This window comes from Eurytemora carolleeae, unplaced genomic scaffold (assembly GCF_000591075.1).
Source record: "Eurytemora carolleeae unplaced genomic scaffold, Eaff_2.0 scaffold1428, whole genome shotgun sequence".
Lineage (NCBI taxonomy): Eukaryota > Metazoa > Arthropoda > Copepoda > Calanoida > Temoridae > Eurytemora > Eurytemora carolleeae.
This window is the reverse complement of record NW_019397318.1, coordinates 31,229-51,164: the sequence shown is the minus strand read 5'-3', so window position 1 is coordinate 51,164 and position 19,936 is coordinate 31,229. Positions and strand designations below refer to the sequence as shown.

Here is a 19,936-nt window from a genome sequence, read left to right as displayed (position 1 = left end):
AGTAACTTAGTGTTAGAAATAAAAAAGGTTGAAAATTAAATATTATATTTATTTGAGTAAAAAAAAAAAGTTTGGAATAAATTCATGCCTGCATTTGTTTTGCAGTTTTTATTATTCAACATAAAATCCACGAAAACTTTAATTAGATGCAGAATTTTTCCTTAAACTCCTATCTCATCTTTTATTTCTTCAGCATATTTTGTTTTGGTGATTTATGCATCCTTAAAAATGTTTGTAAATTTAAGTTTAAGTTACGAAATAAAAACAAGTTACATAAATCCTTTGTAATAATTACTGCAAGTTTCAGAAAAGATGGATATAAAGGTTACACCCCTAGGAGCTGGACAAGACGTTGGTAGATCATGTCTTCTTCTCTCAATAGGTAAACTAACCTCCACTGTGGAATATAGAGATCATGTCTTCATCTCTCAATAGGTAAACTAACCTCCACTGTGGAATATAGAGATCATGTCTTCATCTCTCAATAGGTAAACTAACCTCCACTGTGAAATCGAGACCATCAGTATCCAACACAAAGATGGGGTGGGGGTAAGAAGGAATACGCTATTTTCTATCCTAATTGATGACTTTTTTATTTAACCCTAGCAAAAATATCATTTCTAATTATTTATTACAGGAGAAAATTATATAATGCTGACTTTGTAAATTCATTTTGGGATTGGAGTGTGGTGGTGGGACGAATTTGATTTGATTTTACAGCTCTGGATTTCTAATTACAGGAGGGAAGAATATAATGCTGGATTGTGGGATGCATATGGGATTCAGCGATGATCGCAGGTTTCCGGATTTCTCCTTCATTACAACAGGTCAAATACTTAAACAGGGTGTCCCAATAAACATGAAAATTAAGAAACGGGGAGTGCAAAAAAAGTTGTGGTTTTATTCGCTGAATTGGGAAAATTAAATAATTTGTTGGTGTGAATAGTATGAAAAGGATGAACAGACTTGTCTTTTCATGTCTAATGTTTCTTCTCCAGATTTTCAAAAATAATTTCTCAAGTCTTAAAACTATACACCCCTGGAATTCGTGTAATAGTACAAATTTAGATAACTTCGATAAAATAATTCATCCATGAAATTAAGACAAAATTGAAACAATTTTCGATGCACAAAAAAAATACACTATAATACCTGATTTTAATATATATCATTTTGAGACAAACATAAAAACGCTCAAGATAATGTTGGATTCACAACGGTATCATTAAAACCTTTGTCTGATCTGGAATGAAACAGAAACTAATTGTTTCGTTTGAATTTTTTTTTCCGCTTAAAGTTAAATGCATATTTTTTGCTTCATAAATCCTACATCAAATGTGCCAACTCCACCATCCCCTTTAAATCTTTACAAGTTGGAAAAACGACCGTATCTTCCCCTTTAGTAATCAGATAAAGATTTGAATGGTTTCGTTGTGAATCAGGCTTGACTCTCTTTATAGAGGGAGGTAGCCTAGAAATTACAAAGACAGTCCTTTATCTTTGCCTGAATATTAGGGACACGAACACTGTACAGTCCCCTTATTTTATTCTTTCTTAAACCACAGACAACCTGTTTGAAAATATTAATATTTGATATTCCTGATTTATCAAAAAATTCCAATAGAATTGGTTTATCTCTCTCGAAATGATGGACAAAGATTCTTGTTTCATTCATCTTTTTACTTATTGGTAAATATTCTCAGACTTTACTTTTTGACCGCTTTATCTTTTTATATTTAAATTTATTTTAAGAAATTTGATTATTTTTCATCCCTAATAACTAAAACCAACTTTACTATCCCGGCCGAGTATTTATGATCTCGACGTATAAAATAACTCTAAAAATAACATTTCTATCCTTTCCTATAATTTCAACTCAAAGTTAATTTTTTATTTTATATTTCAATACCACAATGAAGGTTTTATCAAATTGTCATCTATTCAGACGAAATGTCTATTTATTTTTTCAAAAGAATTTCTGCAAAAATAAATCTAATATCGAGCAAAGTATAACATGGACAAGCTACAAAATAAAATAAAAAATAAATATTGAAAATAAATATAAAAACTAATTATTAAATTAAATATAAAAAACTTGCAAATTTGTCATTTTTCAGAATATTCCTGAATTGGAAATATTTTTTGTAGAAAATATGTTTTATTTTTACACAAACAACAGTTTCTTTCATGATTGCAGAATTAAAATCGGAGAAATATAAGGGAGAAAAGTTGTTATTAATCCTTATAATTTTAACAAAGTGTTTACTTTATTTTCTAATCCTTATATCTTTGCAACATGGTCTGAGTTTTCCCTTTTATATTTCAGACTCTTACCGTTCAGATATGGCGGAATTCATATTTCTAAATATCAAAGGTATTCAACGCCAGGTTGCAAAATGAGGATTAGAAAAATAGAGAATGATATTTCTTTGATGTTCAGACGAGCCGTTAACTGAGTTTCTGGATTGTATAATTATTTCCCACTTTCATCTGGACCACTGTGGAGCACTTCCTTATATGACAGGTAAAACTCATCTGGACCACTGTGGAGCACTTCCTTACATGACAGGTAAAACTTTTACTTCGGGGCGCTTCACACTATTTTATCTGTGATCTAGAAATAGTATTTTCAGATCAAACGTTGGAAGACACATTTTTTCAAATGCTATTTATTAAAGTTACTGTAGTCGGATTTAAAGTGGTCCACTGCAAAATTATTTTTGGAATGTCCTGTATTATCCAATGAAATTGTTTATTTTGTAATTATTTTCCAGCACAGTAATACTATGATATAAAGAGGGAGTGGTATCCCCAGTTATGATGTTTTAGTAAATTTTAAGATATAAAGCATTGCATTTTTTAAATTGAATAAAAACAGCTGCACATTTAATAAATTTTAAAAAATGTAATATTAAACAAGATTCACGTGGCTTTAACACGTCTAATGCAAAAGAATAAAAAATACTTTTAATTCAATACCGTTCTGATGAAAATTTTATTTTGCAGCAACAAATGTGTACGTTTAATTAAACTGATTGTTAAATGTTAATTGTTAGTATCTTTCATTTAAATCAATGATGCTTTTCTTTTGTTAATTAAATAAATTAATTTTTTTTTTTACAATGAACTTAATTCGTATTTTTATGGTCAGTGCCTCTTTATTAAGAAATTTCATGAAAATTTAGATAAAGATAACAAATTTTAAATACAGGTTTTAATTTTTTCTCTGAATTCGAATATAAACTATCAAAACTGTAAACAATTAAATTAATAAATGCCTGCTTTGGGAAATAATTTAAAAAAAAACAATAAGTTTTAAATTAGGCCCGGCTTTAGATGACATATTTCGTAATTTTTTTTAGTCGACTTCGAGACGAGACAAATCAAATTATCTATTTTTAGAGATGGTAGGGTACAATGGTCCTATCTACATGACTGTACCGACAAAGGTAAGAAGTCAATCTATATATAAATTTGGTTTGTCTGTCTGTCTGTTTGTTTGGGTGTTTGTCTGTCTGTTTGTGTCCAATAAACGTCAAAACGGCTGAACCGATCGGGCCCAAATTTTTTGTGGGACATCTAGGGACCCCAGGGAAGGTTTATGAATGATTGAAATTTTAAATATTTGTCTCCATCAAAATTCGATCTTCATTAAATTTTTGAAAATTTTGAAAATCCACGAATTTTTTTGTGAAAATCCGCGAATTATTTTGGTTTTGCTTTACGTCTGTACACAAAGAGAACATGTTCACAATTAATTTAGAAGATGGGCGCGAAGCGCCCTCTAAGGCTAGTCTTTTAAATTTTAACAAAAATATCTATTGTTATTTTAAGGCCATAGCCCCAATTCTACTGGAGGATATGAGGAAGGTCGCTGTTGATAAAAAAGGTAAATTGAATAAATGTATATTTTTTTTTGATTTGAGAGTTCAGACAGGTTATAAAAGTATATTCCCTTATCTACTTGAAAATCACTTATGTTTCAGTTCTCGGGAATTTTTTTATTAAACTTTGAAAAGATACTTTTTACAAGCTTTACTCTACACAGTGTACTATACACTAAACAGTAAACAGTAAACAGTTATGGGATTTATCACAGAATCATTGTCCCACGAAATATTGCAGCTAAAAGACGACTTGAAGATCGCTTTTGATATTTTAGATAATTTGTGCCAAATATTTACTAGATCAAACACTATCTTCAAATCGTCTCTTAACTTTCCTGTTTTTGGTACACCCTGTATCATTATTTTAAAAATAAAGAAGCCACAACTTACATCGACTCTTTAATTCTTGATTAAAACGCAATCAACAGTGAGAAGAAAGTATAGACTACTTATGTAATGGCTGAAAGAAAAGCAAACCCCAACAGCAGAAGAAAATTACAAGAAACAGGAGAAAGCAGCAGATAAATATAATATCTAGTCTTTGACTAAAGAACATGGCGATTTTGAGAACCCTTTTTAATTGAGATTTAGGACAAGAAATTTGACGCAGATTATATAGAATATTTATATTTACTCAGATCTGGTTTAATTTAAACTGCATTATCTCAATGTTCTAAAGCCAAGCCTCTTCAATTGAACTGAGAATACATCCGGTGGACTTCACTCCTTCTTATAGGACCATATCCAGTGGACTTCGATCCTCTCCTGGGACCATATCCTGGACTCATCTTCTTTGTTCCAATGGTTACTTCGAGACTGAGGAATTGCTGAGAGTACAGTTGTATTGGGTACATTTGGAGGTGTGACTGGCTCCAACTGTTTACAGTGTACAAGTTCCATTTCTAGCTTGGGGGGGCGGGGGTCAAGTTCTGTAGATCTAACCATTTTTCTTTGATGGTGGCAGAGGAGACTCTTAGATGATCCACAAAGGTTTTACAATAAAGCTCTGAGCTTGGAAAAAGTAAGTTTGAAAGAAGACTCTCCCAAGACAGTAAGGCATCTAACAACAAGCAGTTTAACTCTTACATCAGATCAAAAACCAAGTGTACATCATATGTTGGCCTATTGATGGATAGTGATGGCAGAAAGTGTAATGAAGATGACAAAGTGGCTGAACTTCTCAATGACATTTTTGCCGGTGTTTTCACCATTGATGGTCCAGGTCAGGTACCTTTAATGGAAAAGATTAGGGATGACCTTGAAATCAAATATGTTGTCATAACAAAGGGAGATATTGTAAAAAAGATTAAAAAGTTGAACCCATCCTCGGCTCCAGGTACTGACAGCTTGTCAGCACATCTGCTCCAAGGCTCCTGAACCTAATTCTGAAGCATTACTGATAATCTTAAGAAAGGCTTTGGACTCCGGAGAGATTCCATCAGACTGGAAATCAGCCAATATCACCCCAATCTATAAAAAAGGTTCTAAACGCCAACCATCTAACTACAGACCTGTCAGTCTAACATCTATTCCTTGAAAGATCTTTGAAAGTATTTTAAGAGATCAACTCATTACACATCTTACTGACAACAATCTCATAAATTCAAGTCAGAATGGATTTATGTCCAAAAAATCTGTGTCACAAATCTCTTGGAATTTTTGGAGACTGTGGCAGACTGTGTAGACAAGGGATTTAATCTAGACAATATTTATCTTGACTTTTCCAAGACTGTACCCCTTCTGAGATTAATTGAAAAAATCATGTCTCATTCTATTTGTGGAAAAATTTTGTAATGGATTGAAAACTGGTTAAAACACAGAACACAAAGAGTAGTAAGTACCCAATAGATCTTCATCAACATGGAAGGAGGTGCTATCTGAGGTATCTCAGAGTAGCGTGTTGGGTTCTCTTCTATTTGTGATATTCATCAATTATATTGATAAAGTTGTTTAGTGTGTCACAATCATTAAGAGATTCGCTGACGATACAAAAATAGGACAAATAGCTATGAGTCCCACCGACTCGGATACCCTTCAAACAGCTCTCAATAATCTGTCCAGTTCAGCAGATCTTTGGAGGATGAGATTTAACACAGATAAATGAATGAGATTTAACACAGATAAATGAATGAGATTCAACACAGATAAATGCAAGGTAATGCACGTGTGAAGAGGAAATTCTGAAACAAACTACTAGATGAACAACCAGGTCCTATCTAAAACAGAAACAGTGGCCGAATTTAAAGAATTTGAGCGGCGGTTTAAATTTAAGCCGCGGTTTAAATATGATTGGTTCCACTTAAAAATGTATCAAATGTTTCAAGATTTAAACCGGCGCTTAATTTAAACCGGGTTTTGGCGGATTTAAACCGCGGCTCAAATTCTTTAAATTCCATCTCAAGAGATATTGGAGTTTTAATCCATAAATCCCTTAAGCCATCCCTCCAGTGAAAGGAAGCAGCCAGAAAAACAAATGTTGTTTTGACCCAAGTTGCACGCTCTTTTCATTACAGAGAGAGAAAAACGTTCTTAAACCTGTACAGTGTACACAACTTACGTTAGACCCCATATTGAATTTTCCACACCAGCATGGAACCATGATCTCCGGACTTTGCAGTAATAATTATGAAGACATGTTGAAAGAACTGCGAAGTTTTAGTCTGAAGGATAAGCGAATTCAGTTTGACAAGGTCAATACTTTCAAAATTGTACATGAGATGGATAGGGTTGACAGAGTTTGGTTGAGTTTGCAGTAATCAGGGGAGAGAGAGTAACACGGCTTTCAGTGGATCCCTTGAACATTAAAAGTAAACTATCCAATACAGAGTTGAAAAGAAGATTTTTCTCTAATCGTGTAGTTCAACAATGTAACGACCTGCCAAAAGAAATAAAAAATTCCAAATCGGTTGGCGCCTTTAAAAGTCAATACACACAGTGGAAACACCGCCAGTCTGAGGATTAAAAAGAAGGAAACTGAACAAAAGAATGAATGTACCAGACTGGAAGATCAGAAAGATGTATTTACAATGTCCCTACAAGTGAGGCGCTTGATTCAAGGCTTAAAGTAAAACTTAGCTTATGTTATGTTTTACCTTTTTAATAGATTTATAATGATGAGACAAATTTGTGTAAATATATATATGCTGTAATGTATATATATATACATATATATACTAATATATCAGACCTCACTAAAGATTGGAGCAAGTCCATGAAACATCGTGTATAAGGATATAATTTTTATTTTTAATTGAATATTAAATTGATTATATATATATATATATATATACACTGCGTCTCAAGTTATTATGCAAATAGGTTTTTTAAGGTTTATAGGGAAAGGAAGAAAAACTTGGTAAAATAGTTTACTAAAATTTGACTTTTCATGATAAAAACATTTAATAAAAAAAATTAACATTGAATATTTTATATGTATATATATATTTATGTATAAATGTTTTAAGCAATAAAATGATCTATTATTTTTATTCTTTAAATTGGTTTTATCCAGGAGAACAGAATTTCTTCACCAGTGGGATGATTAAAGATTGTATGAAGAAAGTTGTTGCTGTCAATCTTCATCAAGTAGTTCAGGTGGTTTTATTCAATCTGCATCAAGTACTTTAGGTAGTTTAGGTAGTTTGGGTCAATCTGCATCAAGTAGTGCAGATAGTTTAGGACAATCTTCTTTAAGTAGTTCAGGTAGCTTAGGTCAATCTTTATCAAGTAGTTCAGGTAGTTTAGGTAATTTATGTAAATCTGCATCAAGTAGTGCAGATAGTTTAGGACAATATTCTCTTTTTAGTAGTTCAGGTAGTTTAGGTTAATCTTCATCAAGTAGTTCAGGTAGTTTAGGTAGTTTAGGTCAATCTGCATCAAGTAGTGCAGATAGTTTAGGACAATATTCTCTTTTTAGTAGTTCAGGTAGTTTAGGTTAATCTTCATCAAGTAGTTCAGGTAGTTTAGGTAGTTTAGGTCAAGCTACATCAAGTAGCGTAGATAGTTTAAGACAATCTTTATCAAGTAGTTCAGATAGTTTAGGTCAATCTTTATCAAGTAGTTCAGGTAGTTAAGGTAGTTTAGGTCAATCTGCATTAAGTAGTTCAAGTAGTTTAGGTCAATCTTCATCAAGTATTTGAGGTAGTTAAGGTCAACCTTTATCTGACAGTTCAGCTAGGTGTTAAGATCAACCTTTATCAAGTAGTTCAGGTAGGATGGTAAACCTTATGAAATAATGTTCATCTATTTTTAAGGTTGACGCTGAACTCGAGATAAAAGCTTACTATGCTGGACATGTACTTGGGGCAGCAATGTTTCAAGTCAGGTGGTATTTTTATAGCTAAGAGTCATTACTTTCTTGATTGATTTATGAATGGATTTAAAATTTGTCCCTAAACCTTCCGCAAATGTGAAGAAATAAACTAACCACTCTCCCATTCCCCAACTTTGTTACCCTTATATCTTTGCAACCATAAGTCGAAGACCTTTGATATTTCAAACATTGTATTATGCTTGATCATCAAAGTTTGAAATATCAAAGGTTTTCACCACTAAGCTGCAGAGATATATTGATAAGACGCTAAAGATTAGAGTTTCTTTCTTCAAGAAATCAGCAGTTTATAAATATTTTTTTTTATTTAAGAGTTGGAAACCAGTCTGTTGTGTATACTGGAGATTATAATATGACACCAGACCGACATCTGGGAGCAGCTTGGATAGATAAATGTAGACCAGATATACTTATAACAGGTAGTTTATACCAGATCTACATCTGGGAGCAGCTTGAATAGATAAATGAAGACCAAATATACTTATAACAGGTAGTAGATACCAGATCTACATCTGGGAGCAGCTTGAATAGATAAATGTAGACCAAATATACTATAACAGTTAGNCCCCCCATTTAGATATCTATAATGAGATGACGATCTCTACGGTATTTATCTTTATTTTTTCTACGGTACTTATCTTTATTTCTACGGTAGTACAAATCTTTATTTCTACGGTACTTATCTTTATTTCTACGGTAGTAAAAATCTTTATTTCTATGGTACTTATCTTTACTTCTACAGTGCTTATCTTTATCTCTTCGGTACTTATCTTTATTTCTGTGATACTTATCTTTATTTCTATGCTGCATGTCTTTATTTCTACGATACTACTTATCTTAATTTCTACGGCACTTACCTTTATTTCTACGGTACTAACTCTTTATTTCTTCGGTACTAACTCTTTATTTCTTCGGTATTTATCTTTATTTCTACGATCGGTACTTATCCTTATTTCTACGGTACTTATCTTTTTCCTATGGTACTTATGTTTATTTCTATAGTACTTATCTACGGTACGACGAAATATATACTTATCTTCCCACGTTTCTAAGTGTAGACTTTGCTGGTAGTTTACCAGAAATCTAAATCCTCTTAGTTTTACATTACTTCTTCATAAGAAAACTAAGCTTTTATAAGATTATCTTAGAAATACTTTAACAGATCTTTTGATATTTTTAAAAGGTACTATACACTATACAGGTTATTCTGGGTAAAAAAATAGTGAGTCGGGATCCGGATCTTTTAAATGAACGAAATAAGTTTTACTAATTTATGTCTGCGACAATAATCGATATTTCAAAACTAGTTTTTATACGTTTCCAAATATCCAATTAAAAATACCGGTTTTAGCTTATTATTAAATTTTTAGGATTTAACGTTTCTGAATTCGGTATTTCAAGATGGGTTAATGATTTCTATCTTGATTTATTCTGATGATTTTTTTCTCGCGTACATTAGTAGTTTGATCTACTGAAAATAGCAAAAATCTGAATGAGTTCTAAAATTATTTTAAAAATCATTTAAATACCATCCATCAGCCATCTGTTGATTAGAATCCACCTACGCGACCACTGTAAGGGATAGCAAGCGGTGCAGGGAGAGGGACTTCCTCAAGAAAGTTCACGACTGCATAGACAAGGTACTCTGTGATATATTTTTAAACTAAGTCATTAAAATTTTTGGCTTTCATGAGTTTGAAAATTCTTTTAAGGCTTTTTTCTTCTAGAGAGTCCAGATTTTGCATAATGTAATAAAATCAAATACATTTTGAATATATGTTCAAGTTATCTGATTTTTGTTGAGTCTAAAAATCCTGAATTTTAATATCAGATAACAACGATGTTTAATTCTAATAACGGTTAAACATCAACATATTTTGAAACACAAGATCAAATAAGAAAAACTCTAATTTACTTGATCTGATAAAGAGTTGGTAGCTTCTTAAATCTTAAATCTCTGATAACTAAGATGAAAGTTTGGATGATTTTGAGTTAGTTTCGATGTATCATTTTATAATTCTTTATTATTTATTTCTTAGTTAGAAATAACAATCATATATTGATTATGGGAAATAATAGAAATGATTCTAAGTAAATGATTATTTCAATATCTTCTTGACGTCATGTTTAATAACGACAATTGTTTTTCATTCATTAAAAATAGAGTAAATGTTTATGAATTATGAAAAAAAAATGATTCAAGATAAAATAATAAGTGTGGATGATAATCTTCATTTGTGAACTTGTGGGAAATTTTCTTATGATTAATTTTAGTGTTTCTTTATAAATCTTGCAATAAAAAATATTCTGAAAGAAGCTATAACCCTGATACAAAGCAGATTCAATCGGTTTTTCGAACGATAGACCGTTCTGACTTGTTTTTTCTGCCGGGGTCAAAATTTCAGAATGTAAAAAAGAATTTTTTTAGAAAATACAATTTTGAAATATGGGAACGTTATCAGAAGTTTGTGGTGTCTCCTTAGGGTTCATGCATTTTCTTATGTTTCATTGTATGAAATTCTAAATTAGCACTTAGTTTGTCAAACTTAATTTTTCACTTCAATATTTTCTAATTTCATCTTGAAGGATTGATAAAGATTAACAAGTTTTTAATTTTTATGCGTAGTCGTCCTCTAGTGAGATACTTTTTGTATTTCTTTTGAAAAACTATCCTTGTTCCTTAACAGGTGTGTTTACTGTTCTTACATATCGTGATTACGCATGGAACCTAAAAAAGAATTAAAACCAGATATGATTCACTAAAAGCCCAAGCAGACCGGCGTCCGTGGCTGGGGCTCAATCCTAGAGCTCAATATAGCCTGTAGGACAATATACTTCGACTTTAGGTTGATTCTTATTAATACTTATAATTCATACACGTATTCTGAATTCTGGAAGCTTTTGTTTTTAAAGTGGAGACCCTGGAAATGTTAAATACAAGTTTGAGTTATGTGCAACCTTGGGGTCGTTTACGGTGACTCATCCGTGTTTAACATTCCCCAATTTGGTGATGAATCCCCTATGGAAAACAAAGGGATTTAGTNGTACATTTCCATATTGTTTTGTTAAGGGTGGAAAAGTGCTTATACCTGTGTTTGCCTTGGGCCGAGCTCAAGAACTCTGTATTCTTCTAGGAAATTTGTTCTTTATATTTAATTAAAATATTTCAAACATTGTTTAGGATCCGGGTCCATTGGATCCGCATCATTTTGAATCCGGATCCAACAAAATATCCGGATCCATGGATTGGGATCCAAGTTGCAAAATATCCGGATCCATGGATTGGGATCCAAGTTGCAAAATGTCAGAATAAACATTTTTCTCTAAACACAGATTTTGAGTTTCAACTAATGAGATATCATTAGACCTATATTCAGTGAATAGTTGATAAAGTTTTTTCATACTTAAAGAAAAATCTGTTTTTGGTATGAGCAATTTGCAAAACTTTAGGAGGTCATTAATCCCAATCTGAATCAAGATCCTCTTCAAGATATAAAGTATCCTAAACACTTATTTAAAACTTAACACCTGATCGTAAGAAACTTTGATTAGAGAACTAAATGTATAGAAACCTACTGGGAGCGAATGAACCTGAAATGCCCGATATACTTCTCTGCGGGCATGACCGAGAAAGCAAACAGTTACTACAAGATGTTTATCTCGTGGACTAATGAAAAAATAAGAAAAACTTTTGTCGACAGAAACATGTTTGATTTTCGACACATAAAGTCGTTTGATAGAAGTTATATCGACAATCCAGGGCCCATGGTGGTGTTTGCAACTCCTGGCATGCTACACGCAGGTATGCAATACATGCATTTACAACTAAACCCCTAACAGTCTCATCATGTTACCGAAAGCATTTTAAATTACGAAATTAGAATTAGAAAGATAAGAAATGTTTGAAGTCAAACGTAACTATGTATAGTTCAAGTTTTTTGTTTTTTACTCTCTCTTTTTGCGATATTTTTAACCGTAAAACAGACAACAGTCATAAACCATGTTGTAACAAAATATCAAAACCCTTATTCAACTGTCTGACTACATAGTACCTAGGTACTGAGATGTATAAACTAAAATGCCAAGCTTAAAAAAACTGACTTTAGGTGCACAGTGAATGTGAAGGTTTTTTTTTAACAGAATACAATCTTTTGTTTTGAATTATAGAACCACGATATGGGTATAGGGTTTACTTTCATTTTACGTTTTTGCAAATTGTAACAGTTAGTGTATAGTAATTTCACAAGCCCGGTCCTCCTTTTCTTTTATCTATGTTTACTGTTTACAATGAAACTATTTCTAAAGTTATCCTCATACGTCACACTAAAATGTAAACAACCCCTTTGGTCCTCTCCTTCTATTTCTGCTTGCTTAGCCTCATCCTTTCCTTCTTTTTTATGTTAACGTTAACGTCTTTCATATTTGCAAGTAAAATATTTATTTTAAGTAGACTTTATATTCGATCTTCAACAATAATGAAAATTTGGAATTTTGAACCTTCCTAAGATCCTTCCTTTATCGATAAATATTAGAATTCATGGCTTTTAGTTTTAGGGTGCTTCGTCGCTCCTCTTTTCTAGCAACAATCTTCTGTTAACTGTTTCTCTTCAAACCATTTTTCTTAGTAAATCGTATTTCGCGGATTTATCGTTCAAACTTGCGCATTTTCAAAAATGATAAATGTCGGCTTAATTTTCTGGGAATTTTTTACCATCCCTGGGGTCATGTGAGTTGACTTAAAAAATATATGCCCGTTCGGTTCAGCCTTAACAAATCCCAGCCTTAAAGTTCGTTCATCAATAAAACAATGATAGAGTTCAGAATATACAATCTAGGGTTGAGTCTGCAGATATTTAAGAAGTGGTGTACAGATGAGAAAAATATGATTATAATGCCAGGATATTGCGTTGCAGGGACCGTAGGTTAGTATTAATATTTTTTATCATTAAAAAAAATCTGTACAAAGAACATATAATATATCGTCAATTTTAAAGATATTTAAAAAAGAAAAACCACATGTTGAAAGTTCGTCAACTTTTATATGTTATTAACTATCAGAATGCAGAAATCCAGACGATTCTCAATTTCAAGTCGTCTCCTATTTTCCATTTTGATGAGATACCCTGTATATTTTTTTCATCGTCACCCCCCCCCCCCTCTCAAAAAGAGTGCCTCTATTGAAGCAGATTCTAAGAAAATTAAATCCTAGGACATAAAATCCTGAACGGGCAGAAGAGAGTGGAAATTGATAAAGGTCAAGTAACAGAGGTCAAGATGTCTGTTCAGTATATGTCCTTCTCAGCTCATGCAGATGCAAAAGGTAACAATTATTGGTTGGGTAATGGGTTGCTTTTTTGGTTGGTTGGATGTTTTTGGATGGCTAGCTGGTTGATTTATACTGAATTGGCTGGTTGGTTAATTTGACGGATGGTTAATTGGATAGTTGGTTAATTAGCTGGTGGGATGGTTGATTTATTTTTATTTTTTGTTTCAAAATATAAATGAAATTTTTAAAGTAGTGTTTTTCGATAATTAACTAAATTTCTATTTGTTATATTTATGTACTAATCCAATAGTACTCCAGGTATTATGCAATTGATAACCTGGTGTGAACCTAAAACTGTAATGTTGGTTCACGGTGAGGGGGAGAAGATGAAGTTCCTGAAGGGTAAGATCAAGGAGGAGCACGGGGTAGAGTGCTATATGCCCGCCAACGGAGAGACGGCGGTCATCCCCGCCTCACCACCTCTACCTGCAAAGGTTTCAGGTAGAAAGATTGTTTTACTGTAGTTGATCTTGTTGTACTGTTGTTGATCTTGTGTACTGTAGTTGATCTTGTTGTACTGTAGTTGATTTTTTTGTACTGTAGTTAATCTTTTTGTACTGTAGTTGATCTTGTTATACTGTAGTTGAGGTTGTTGTACTTCAGTTGATCTTTTTGTACTGTAGTTGATCTTGTACTGTAGTTGATCTTGTACTGTAGTTGATCTTGTTGTACTTTAGTTGGTCTTGTTGTTCTGTAGTTGATCGTATTGTACTTTACTTAATCATGTTGTACTGTAGTTGAACTTTTTGTTCTGTAGTTGATCTTTTTGTACTGTAGTTGATCTTGTACTGTAGTTGATCTTGTTGTACCGTAGTTGATCTTGTTGTACTGTAGTTGATCGTGTTGTATTTTACTTGATCATGTTGTACTGAAGTTGAACTTGTTTTACGGTAGTTGAACTTGTTGTACTGTAGATGAACTAGTTCTGTAATTGAATTTGTTTTACTGTAGTTCATCTTTTTGAACTGTAGTTGTTTGTGTTGTACTTTACTTGATCATGTTGTACTGTAGTTGACCTTTTTGTACTGCAGTTGAACTGTTAAAGAAGGAAGCAGTACAGTACAGTCTCCAGCCTCCTGATAGTAAAAGGTCGAGGTTACTCCATGGTCTCCTTGTGATGAAACCTGACGGATCGTTTACTGTTGAGGATCCAGAGGTAAAATATCTTATACTGATTAGGTGTTTTGAGCCCTACATAGTACATGCCTTTTCCGATCGATTTTGAACTCGGTCAAAACTTAGTTTTTATATTTCTTGTGTAAAAATCTCTTGAATTTGTTTAGCTCTTAAATTGCGGATTTATAAAATACAAATTTTCTTTCAATCACTTCTGCAGATCTTCTGAATGCCCCCCCCCCCCTCTAAATATAGTATATACTTAGCTTGTCTGTCTGTATCCAATAAACGTTAAAACGGCTTAACGGATCAGGCCCAACTGTTCTGTAGGTTTATGGATAATAAGAATTTCAAAAGTTTGCATCCAACAACATTCGATTTTCATAAAATTTGAAAATCCACGAAAAATATTTATAATCCGCGAATTTTTTTGTTTTTGTTTTATAATGTATGCAAAGAGAAAATGCTCACAATTGAAATACAAGTTTCGCGCCTGAAAGCCTAGTAACAAAAATTTTTCTTGACCCTCAATTTTTAATAATGTTTTAGACCATGAACACGCAGCTAGGACTTGGATGCCACAGTGTAAGGTTTACAAGCACTGTATCTGTATCCGATACAGGGGATCTACAGGCTACTTATCTGTGTTTTTATTATTGTTATAAAAGTGTGTACTCTGTTTTCGTATAGTTTACATTAGGTTGGTCCAACCTTTACTTGATTAATTGATTTACTAATGATTAATTTCTCCACAAGTATTACCCTGACTAATGATCCAGAGGTATACACACATATATATATTATATATACTTTAAAGCTTATTTTAACACATCTTTAATTTTTATTTAGGAACATTAACATGAAGAGGATAAGAATTATAGAAATTATACATTGCTACTTAGGTTGTCTGTTCATCCAGTAATCTTTCTCGGTACAAACAAGAATACATAATTACATTAATAATTGTGTTCGTATTAATAACATTTATTTTAAACTATAACAAAGGAATTGAGATTATGCCACAAATTCAAGTTTTCTCATCCTCGTATCGTGATATTTCAATCTTATATATTATTATTGATCTAATGTAATTTATAGTTCGAAATATGTAATTCTCAATTCCTTTTTAAATTATTGATATGAGCACTTAACATCGACATTTTTTTAACAAATTAACAAGTTCAAATTAATCAACATTATTGATGTAACAAAAAAGTATGATTTTGTAACCGTTATCTCTTGATTTTGATCTCTTGAAATTTATACATATACTATGCAATATACATCAATATAATAAAGCTCTTCTCTCATGTATATCATATACTATATATGATATATATAATATAATGTTAGCTATAACTGGCAAAACGGCTGAACCAAATAGCTGATTTTTTTTCGAGAGAACCCATGGGTACTCCGAGGATGAATTAGGCTTAACAAATAAGGAAATTCCACGAGCAACGCCGGGCACTTATCATAATTTAATACCAATCGCGGGTAAACGGTGGTAGGAACTATGACTATGAAAAATAATATTGACCTTGCCAACGCCAGGTACTTCATGGCTAGTAATTTATATATTTTTATTAATGTTGTATTAAGGTTGCTGAATGCATCGAAGACTCGTATTGGTGAAACTAGTTTCTCTCTGCAGAAAACTGGAGACTGCGAACTCAGGACTGAGAGTGTAATCGTTCAGGTTTATTCATTCATCTTATTTATCTTATTTATCTAAGTCAGCTAATTCATCTTATTCATTAGAAGCATAGCTTACTCATCTAATTCATCTTATTCGTCATAAACATTAACTTACTCATCTTATTCGTTATAAACATTAGATTACTCATCTTATGCATCGTATTCATCAATTAGTTTATTCATCTTATTCGTTATAAACATTAGATTGCTCATCTCGTTCATTATAAACCTAAGCTTACTCATCTTATATAACTTATTCATTATAAACATAAGCTTACTTATCTTATATAGCTTATTCATTATAAACATTAGCTTACTCATCTTATTTATCTTATTCATTATGAACATAAGCTTATTCATCTTATTCATTTTATTCACCATAAACATTAGCTTACTCATCTTATTCATTGTAAACATTAGCTTACTCATCTCATTCATTATAAGCATAAGCTTACTCATATTTTATAGCTTATTCATTATAAACATCAGCTTACTCATCTGATTAATCTTATTCATTATAAACATTACTTATTCAGCTTATTCATCTTATTCATTATAAACATTATCTTACTCATCTTACTCGTCTTATTCATTATAAACATTAGCTTGTTCATCTTATTTATCTTAATCATTATAAGCATTAGCTTACGCATCTTAATTATCTTATGCATTATAAATATTTGGCTTACTGATCTTATTCATCTTATTCATAAACATTAGCTTACTCATCTTTTACATCTTATATCTTATTCTTTATGAATATCAGGAAACGGGATCAAGGGGACCCATTCAAGAATTTTCGACTCAGTTTCCTGTATACTTCTTCTATCCTTGTATTGAATGATGGGTTGTCCTTTAATAATAATAATAATAATAATTGTATAGGTTGAGCAAAGTCCTGATGATATGAATTGTAAAGATATCAGGGTTAGCTGGGCGTACACAGATGATACATTGGGGTCAACTATACTTCAGGTATACATCTATATACATATAAAGTAGAAATTAGAATAAAAAGGTAATAAATCCCTCGGTATGAATTTGAGCCTGAAAAGGAGTTTAAATAGTATAATTCATATAAATGGTCATAAATAATATGCAGTACATGCTTATGCTGAAATGAAATGAACTCGGGAATGCATTGATTTAGAGAAAATTTAATAATTTTATAGATAAGTTTTTCCTATAAAAAGATGTTGCCTGCCCAATAAGGTTATAGAGAACAAATGTGTGATCTGTGAAGTACACCTGCATTATGGAAACAGTACAAGAAAACAGTGGTTTTACACTTTGTTTACTAAATAAGGTTATAGAGAACAAATGTGTGAGCTGTGAAGTACACCTGCATTATGAAAACAGTACAACAAAACAGTGGTTTTACACTTTGTTTACTAAATTCCACACTAATCTATTCTCTTGGTTTTTAAACCTTTTAACCACTTTTTTTCTTCTTCTTAAAAACACTTCCGGATAATCTTGAATGAAAATAGTTTTCTCAAGGGTCAATAATTTTTTGGGGGTGCGGAGGGGGGGGATGAAGGAGTTATCAAAAGAATAAAATTGCATATTGTTTAATAATCTGTCCAGTCCCCTAAGTTATACTATTGACAATATATAAAGAAATAGTATGTTGAAGGCATCTTAAACTTAAACTTAGTTTTAATTGATCATTAATTCTTGATCAGAAAAAAACTTCAGGGTGGCCAAAATGTACGGATTGTACGGATTGTTTTTTTTAACCCTAAAATTGTACGGATTGCACGGTTTGTTTTCAAATTGTACGGATTGTACGGATTTTTATCCTGGAAAATACACCGTTTTTTTAAATTTTCACTCATTTCAGCAAATTTTTCATGAAAATTAAAAAAAATTCTCGTCAAAATGAAGTTAGTTTAACTTATTTTCTGCATTCTGCATTAAATACATGTATCAAATAATTTGTTTCATAAAAAAAATAAAAAAAAAATAAATTGATAAAGTTAAAAAAAAAATCTTTAGAAAACAAATTTTCTCTTTTTCAAGAGAACGTTCCTCAGTTGCATAGCTTCAAGTAACGGGGGGGGGGGGATCTCTAACCACCACCACCAAATCCCTCCAAATTTTGAAGACCTGGTGTTTGGCGTCAATAAAATGAAGACGACTGTTACATGTAAGATTTGATTTCTTTTTTTAAATTAACATTTCCAAATAAACAAAGAAAAGCTGTTAATTGTCAGGTTCTCTTTGTTTCCATGATTATGTTTATCCATGCTGTTTAAAAGCTTGCAACAAATTCAGATCTAAATAGAAAAGTCCTCTTAATTGTACTGATAGATGTAACAACGACTGTACCCCTATAGAACTGTAGTAATGTACAGAAAGACGGATGGTTTAAGTCGCATTGCAGCTCTCCCAACCTTAATATTTACTGAGCTAAAATCCTCCGTAAATTCCAGGCCGATCTGGATCTACACTTGAAGCGAGCGGGTCTCATCCATTCATTTGAAAACGCTTTTTGTTCTTTTGATAGATATTTATTGACCCTCATAATTTTGGTTTTGTTTGATAAACTTTGACCAGATTTAGGAAATCTCGAAAATTTTTATAATTATTAACTATAAAAGATTCATTTCTGAATTATCTAATTTTTTTATAAGATCGATTTCTTTAATGTTTTTACTTTTCAATTATCATGCTTGAATTAAACAATGAAAATCTGTTGTAAAAGAAGCTTTCAATTTATTTTGTATAAGGAAGAATAAAAGACGTTAAAAGAATAAAAAATTAGTTTTGAATTAAATGTTTTGTGGAAAAGATAAAAAAGTAAGGAATATAATTTTAAATAAATATCCCTGGAGACAGAGGATAACAGAATAAATAAGAAATACATAAAAATATTAAACACATTGGTTCTTTTCTTATTAACCACTTCATTTGGATTATTTTCTATTTTGGGAATTGTATTAAAGAAAAAATATTCCGGATCTTAGACAGATGAAGGAAGGATCCGGGTAGATCTATTTGATTCTTGGATCCGGATTCGCAAGTATATGTAGATGGATATCCAAATTTTAAAAATCTTACTTCATTCCTTGATAAACATTTAATATGACAATTTTTAGTAAAATTTGTAAATTCCTGTTTGGCCCCCTTGATCATCCACTGTGGTAAGTTTTAATTTTCAGCAATTAAGTGCATTAAAAAACACCCGACAAAAGATTTTAGAAGTCCAAACCTCTGTGTTGAGCTTGGGATCAATCATTGACCAAACGGATTTATTTAATTCCTCTTTAATATTCCGTGGTGGTCATCAACATTCAGGGATAAATTTGATTCCTCTTAAGTATTCCGTGGTGGTCATCGACATTCAGGGATAAATTTGATTCCTCTTTAGTATTCCGTGGTGGTCATCGAACTATCAGGGATAAATTTGATTCCTCTTTAGTATTCCGTGGTGGTCATCGACATTCAGGGATAAATTTGATTCCTCTTTAGTATTCTGTGGTGGTCATCGACATTCAGGGATAAATTTGATTCCTCTTTAATATTCCGTGGTGGTCATCGACATTCAGGGATAAATTTGATTGTGGTGGTCATCGA

The 19,936-nt window shown here is 31.9% G+C and overlaps 1 protein-coding gene across 1 annotated transcript; it reads left to right on the top strand.

Moving 5' to 3' along the window:
* The first annotated feature begins 275 nt into the window (after positions 1–275).
* Positions 276–17,374, top strand: LOC111713493 (integrator complex subunit 11). The gene is made up of 18 exons (XM_023488360.1): positions 276–382; positions 741–827; positions 2,441–2,524; positions 3,403–3,449; positions 3,835–3,889; positions 7,399–7,481; positions 8,141–8,211; positions 8,530–8,636; positions 9,772–9,857; positions 11,288–11,351; positions 11,786–12,019; positions 13,053–13,139; positions 13,427–13,537; positions 13,802–13,984; positions 14,575–14,699; positions 15,209–15,297; positions 16,253–16,358; positions 17,243–17,374. The coding sequence occupies exons 1-18, from the start codon at positions 313–315 to the stop codon at positions 17,357–17,359; spliced, it is 1,806 nt and encodes a 601-aa protein (XP_023344128.1). The 5' UTR covers positions 276–312; the 3' UTR covers positions 17,360–17,374.
* Positions 17,375–19,936: the final 2,562 nt, after the last annotated feature.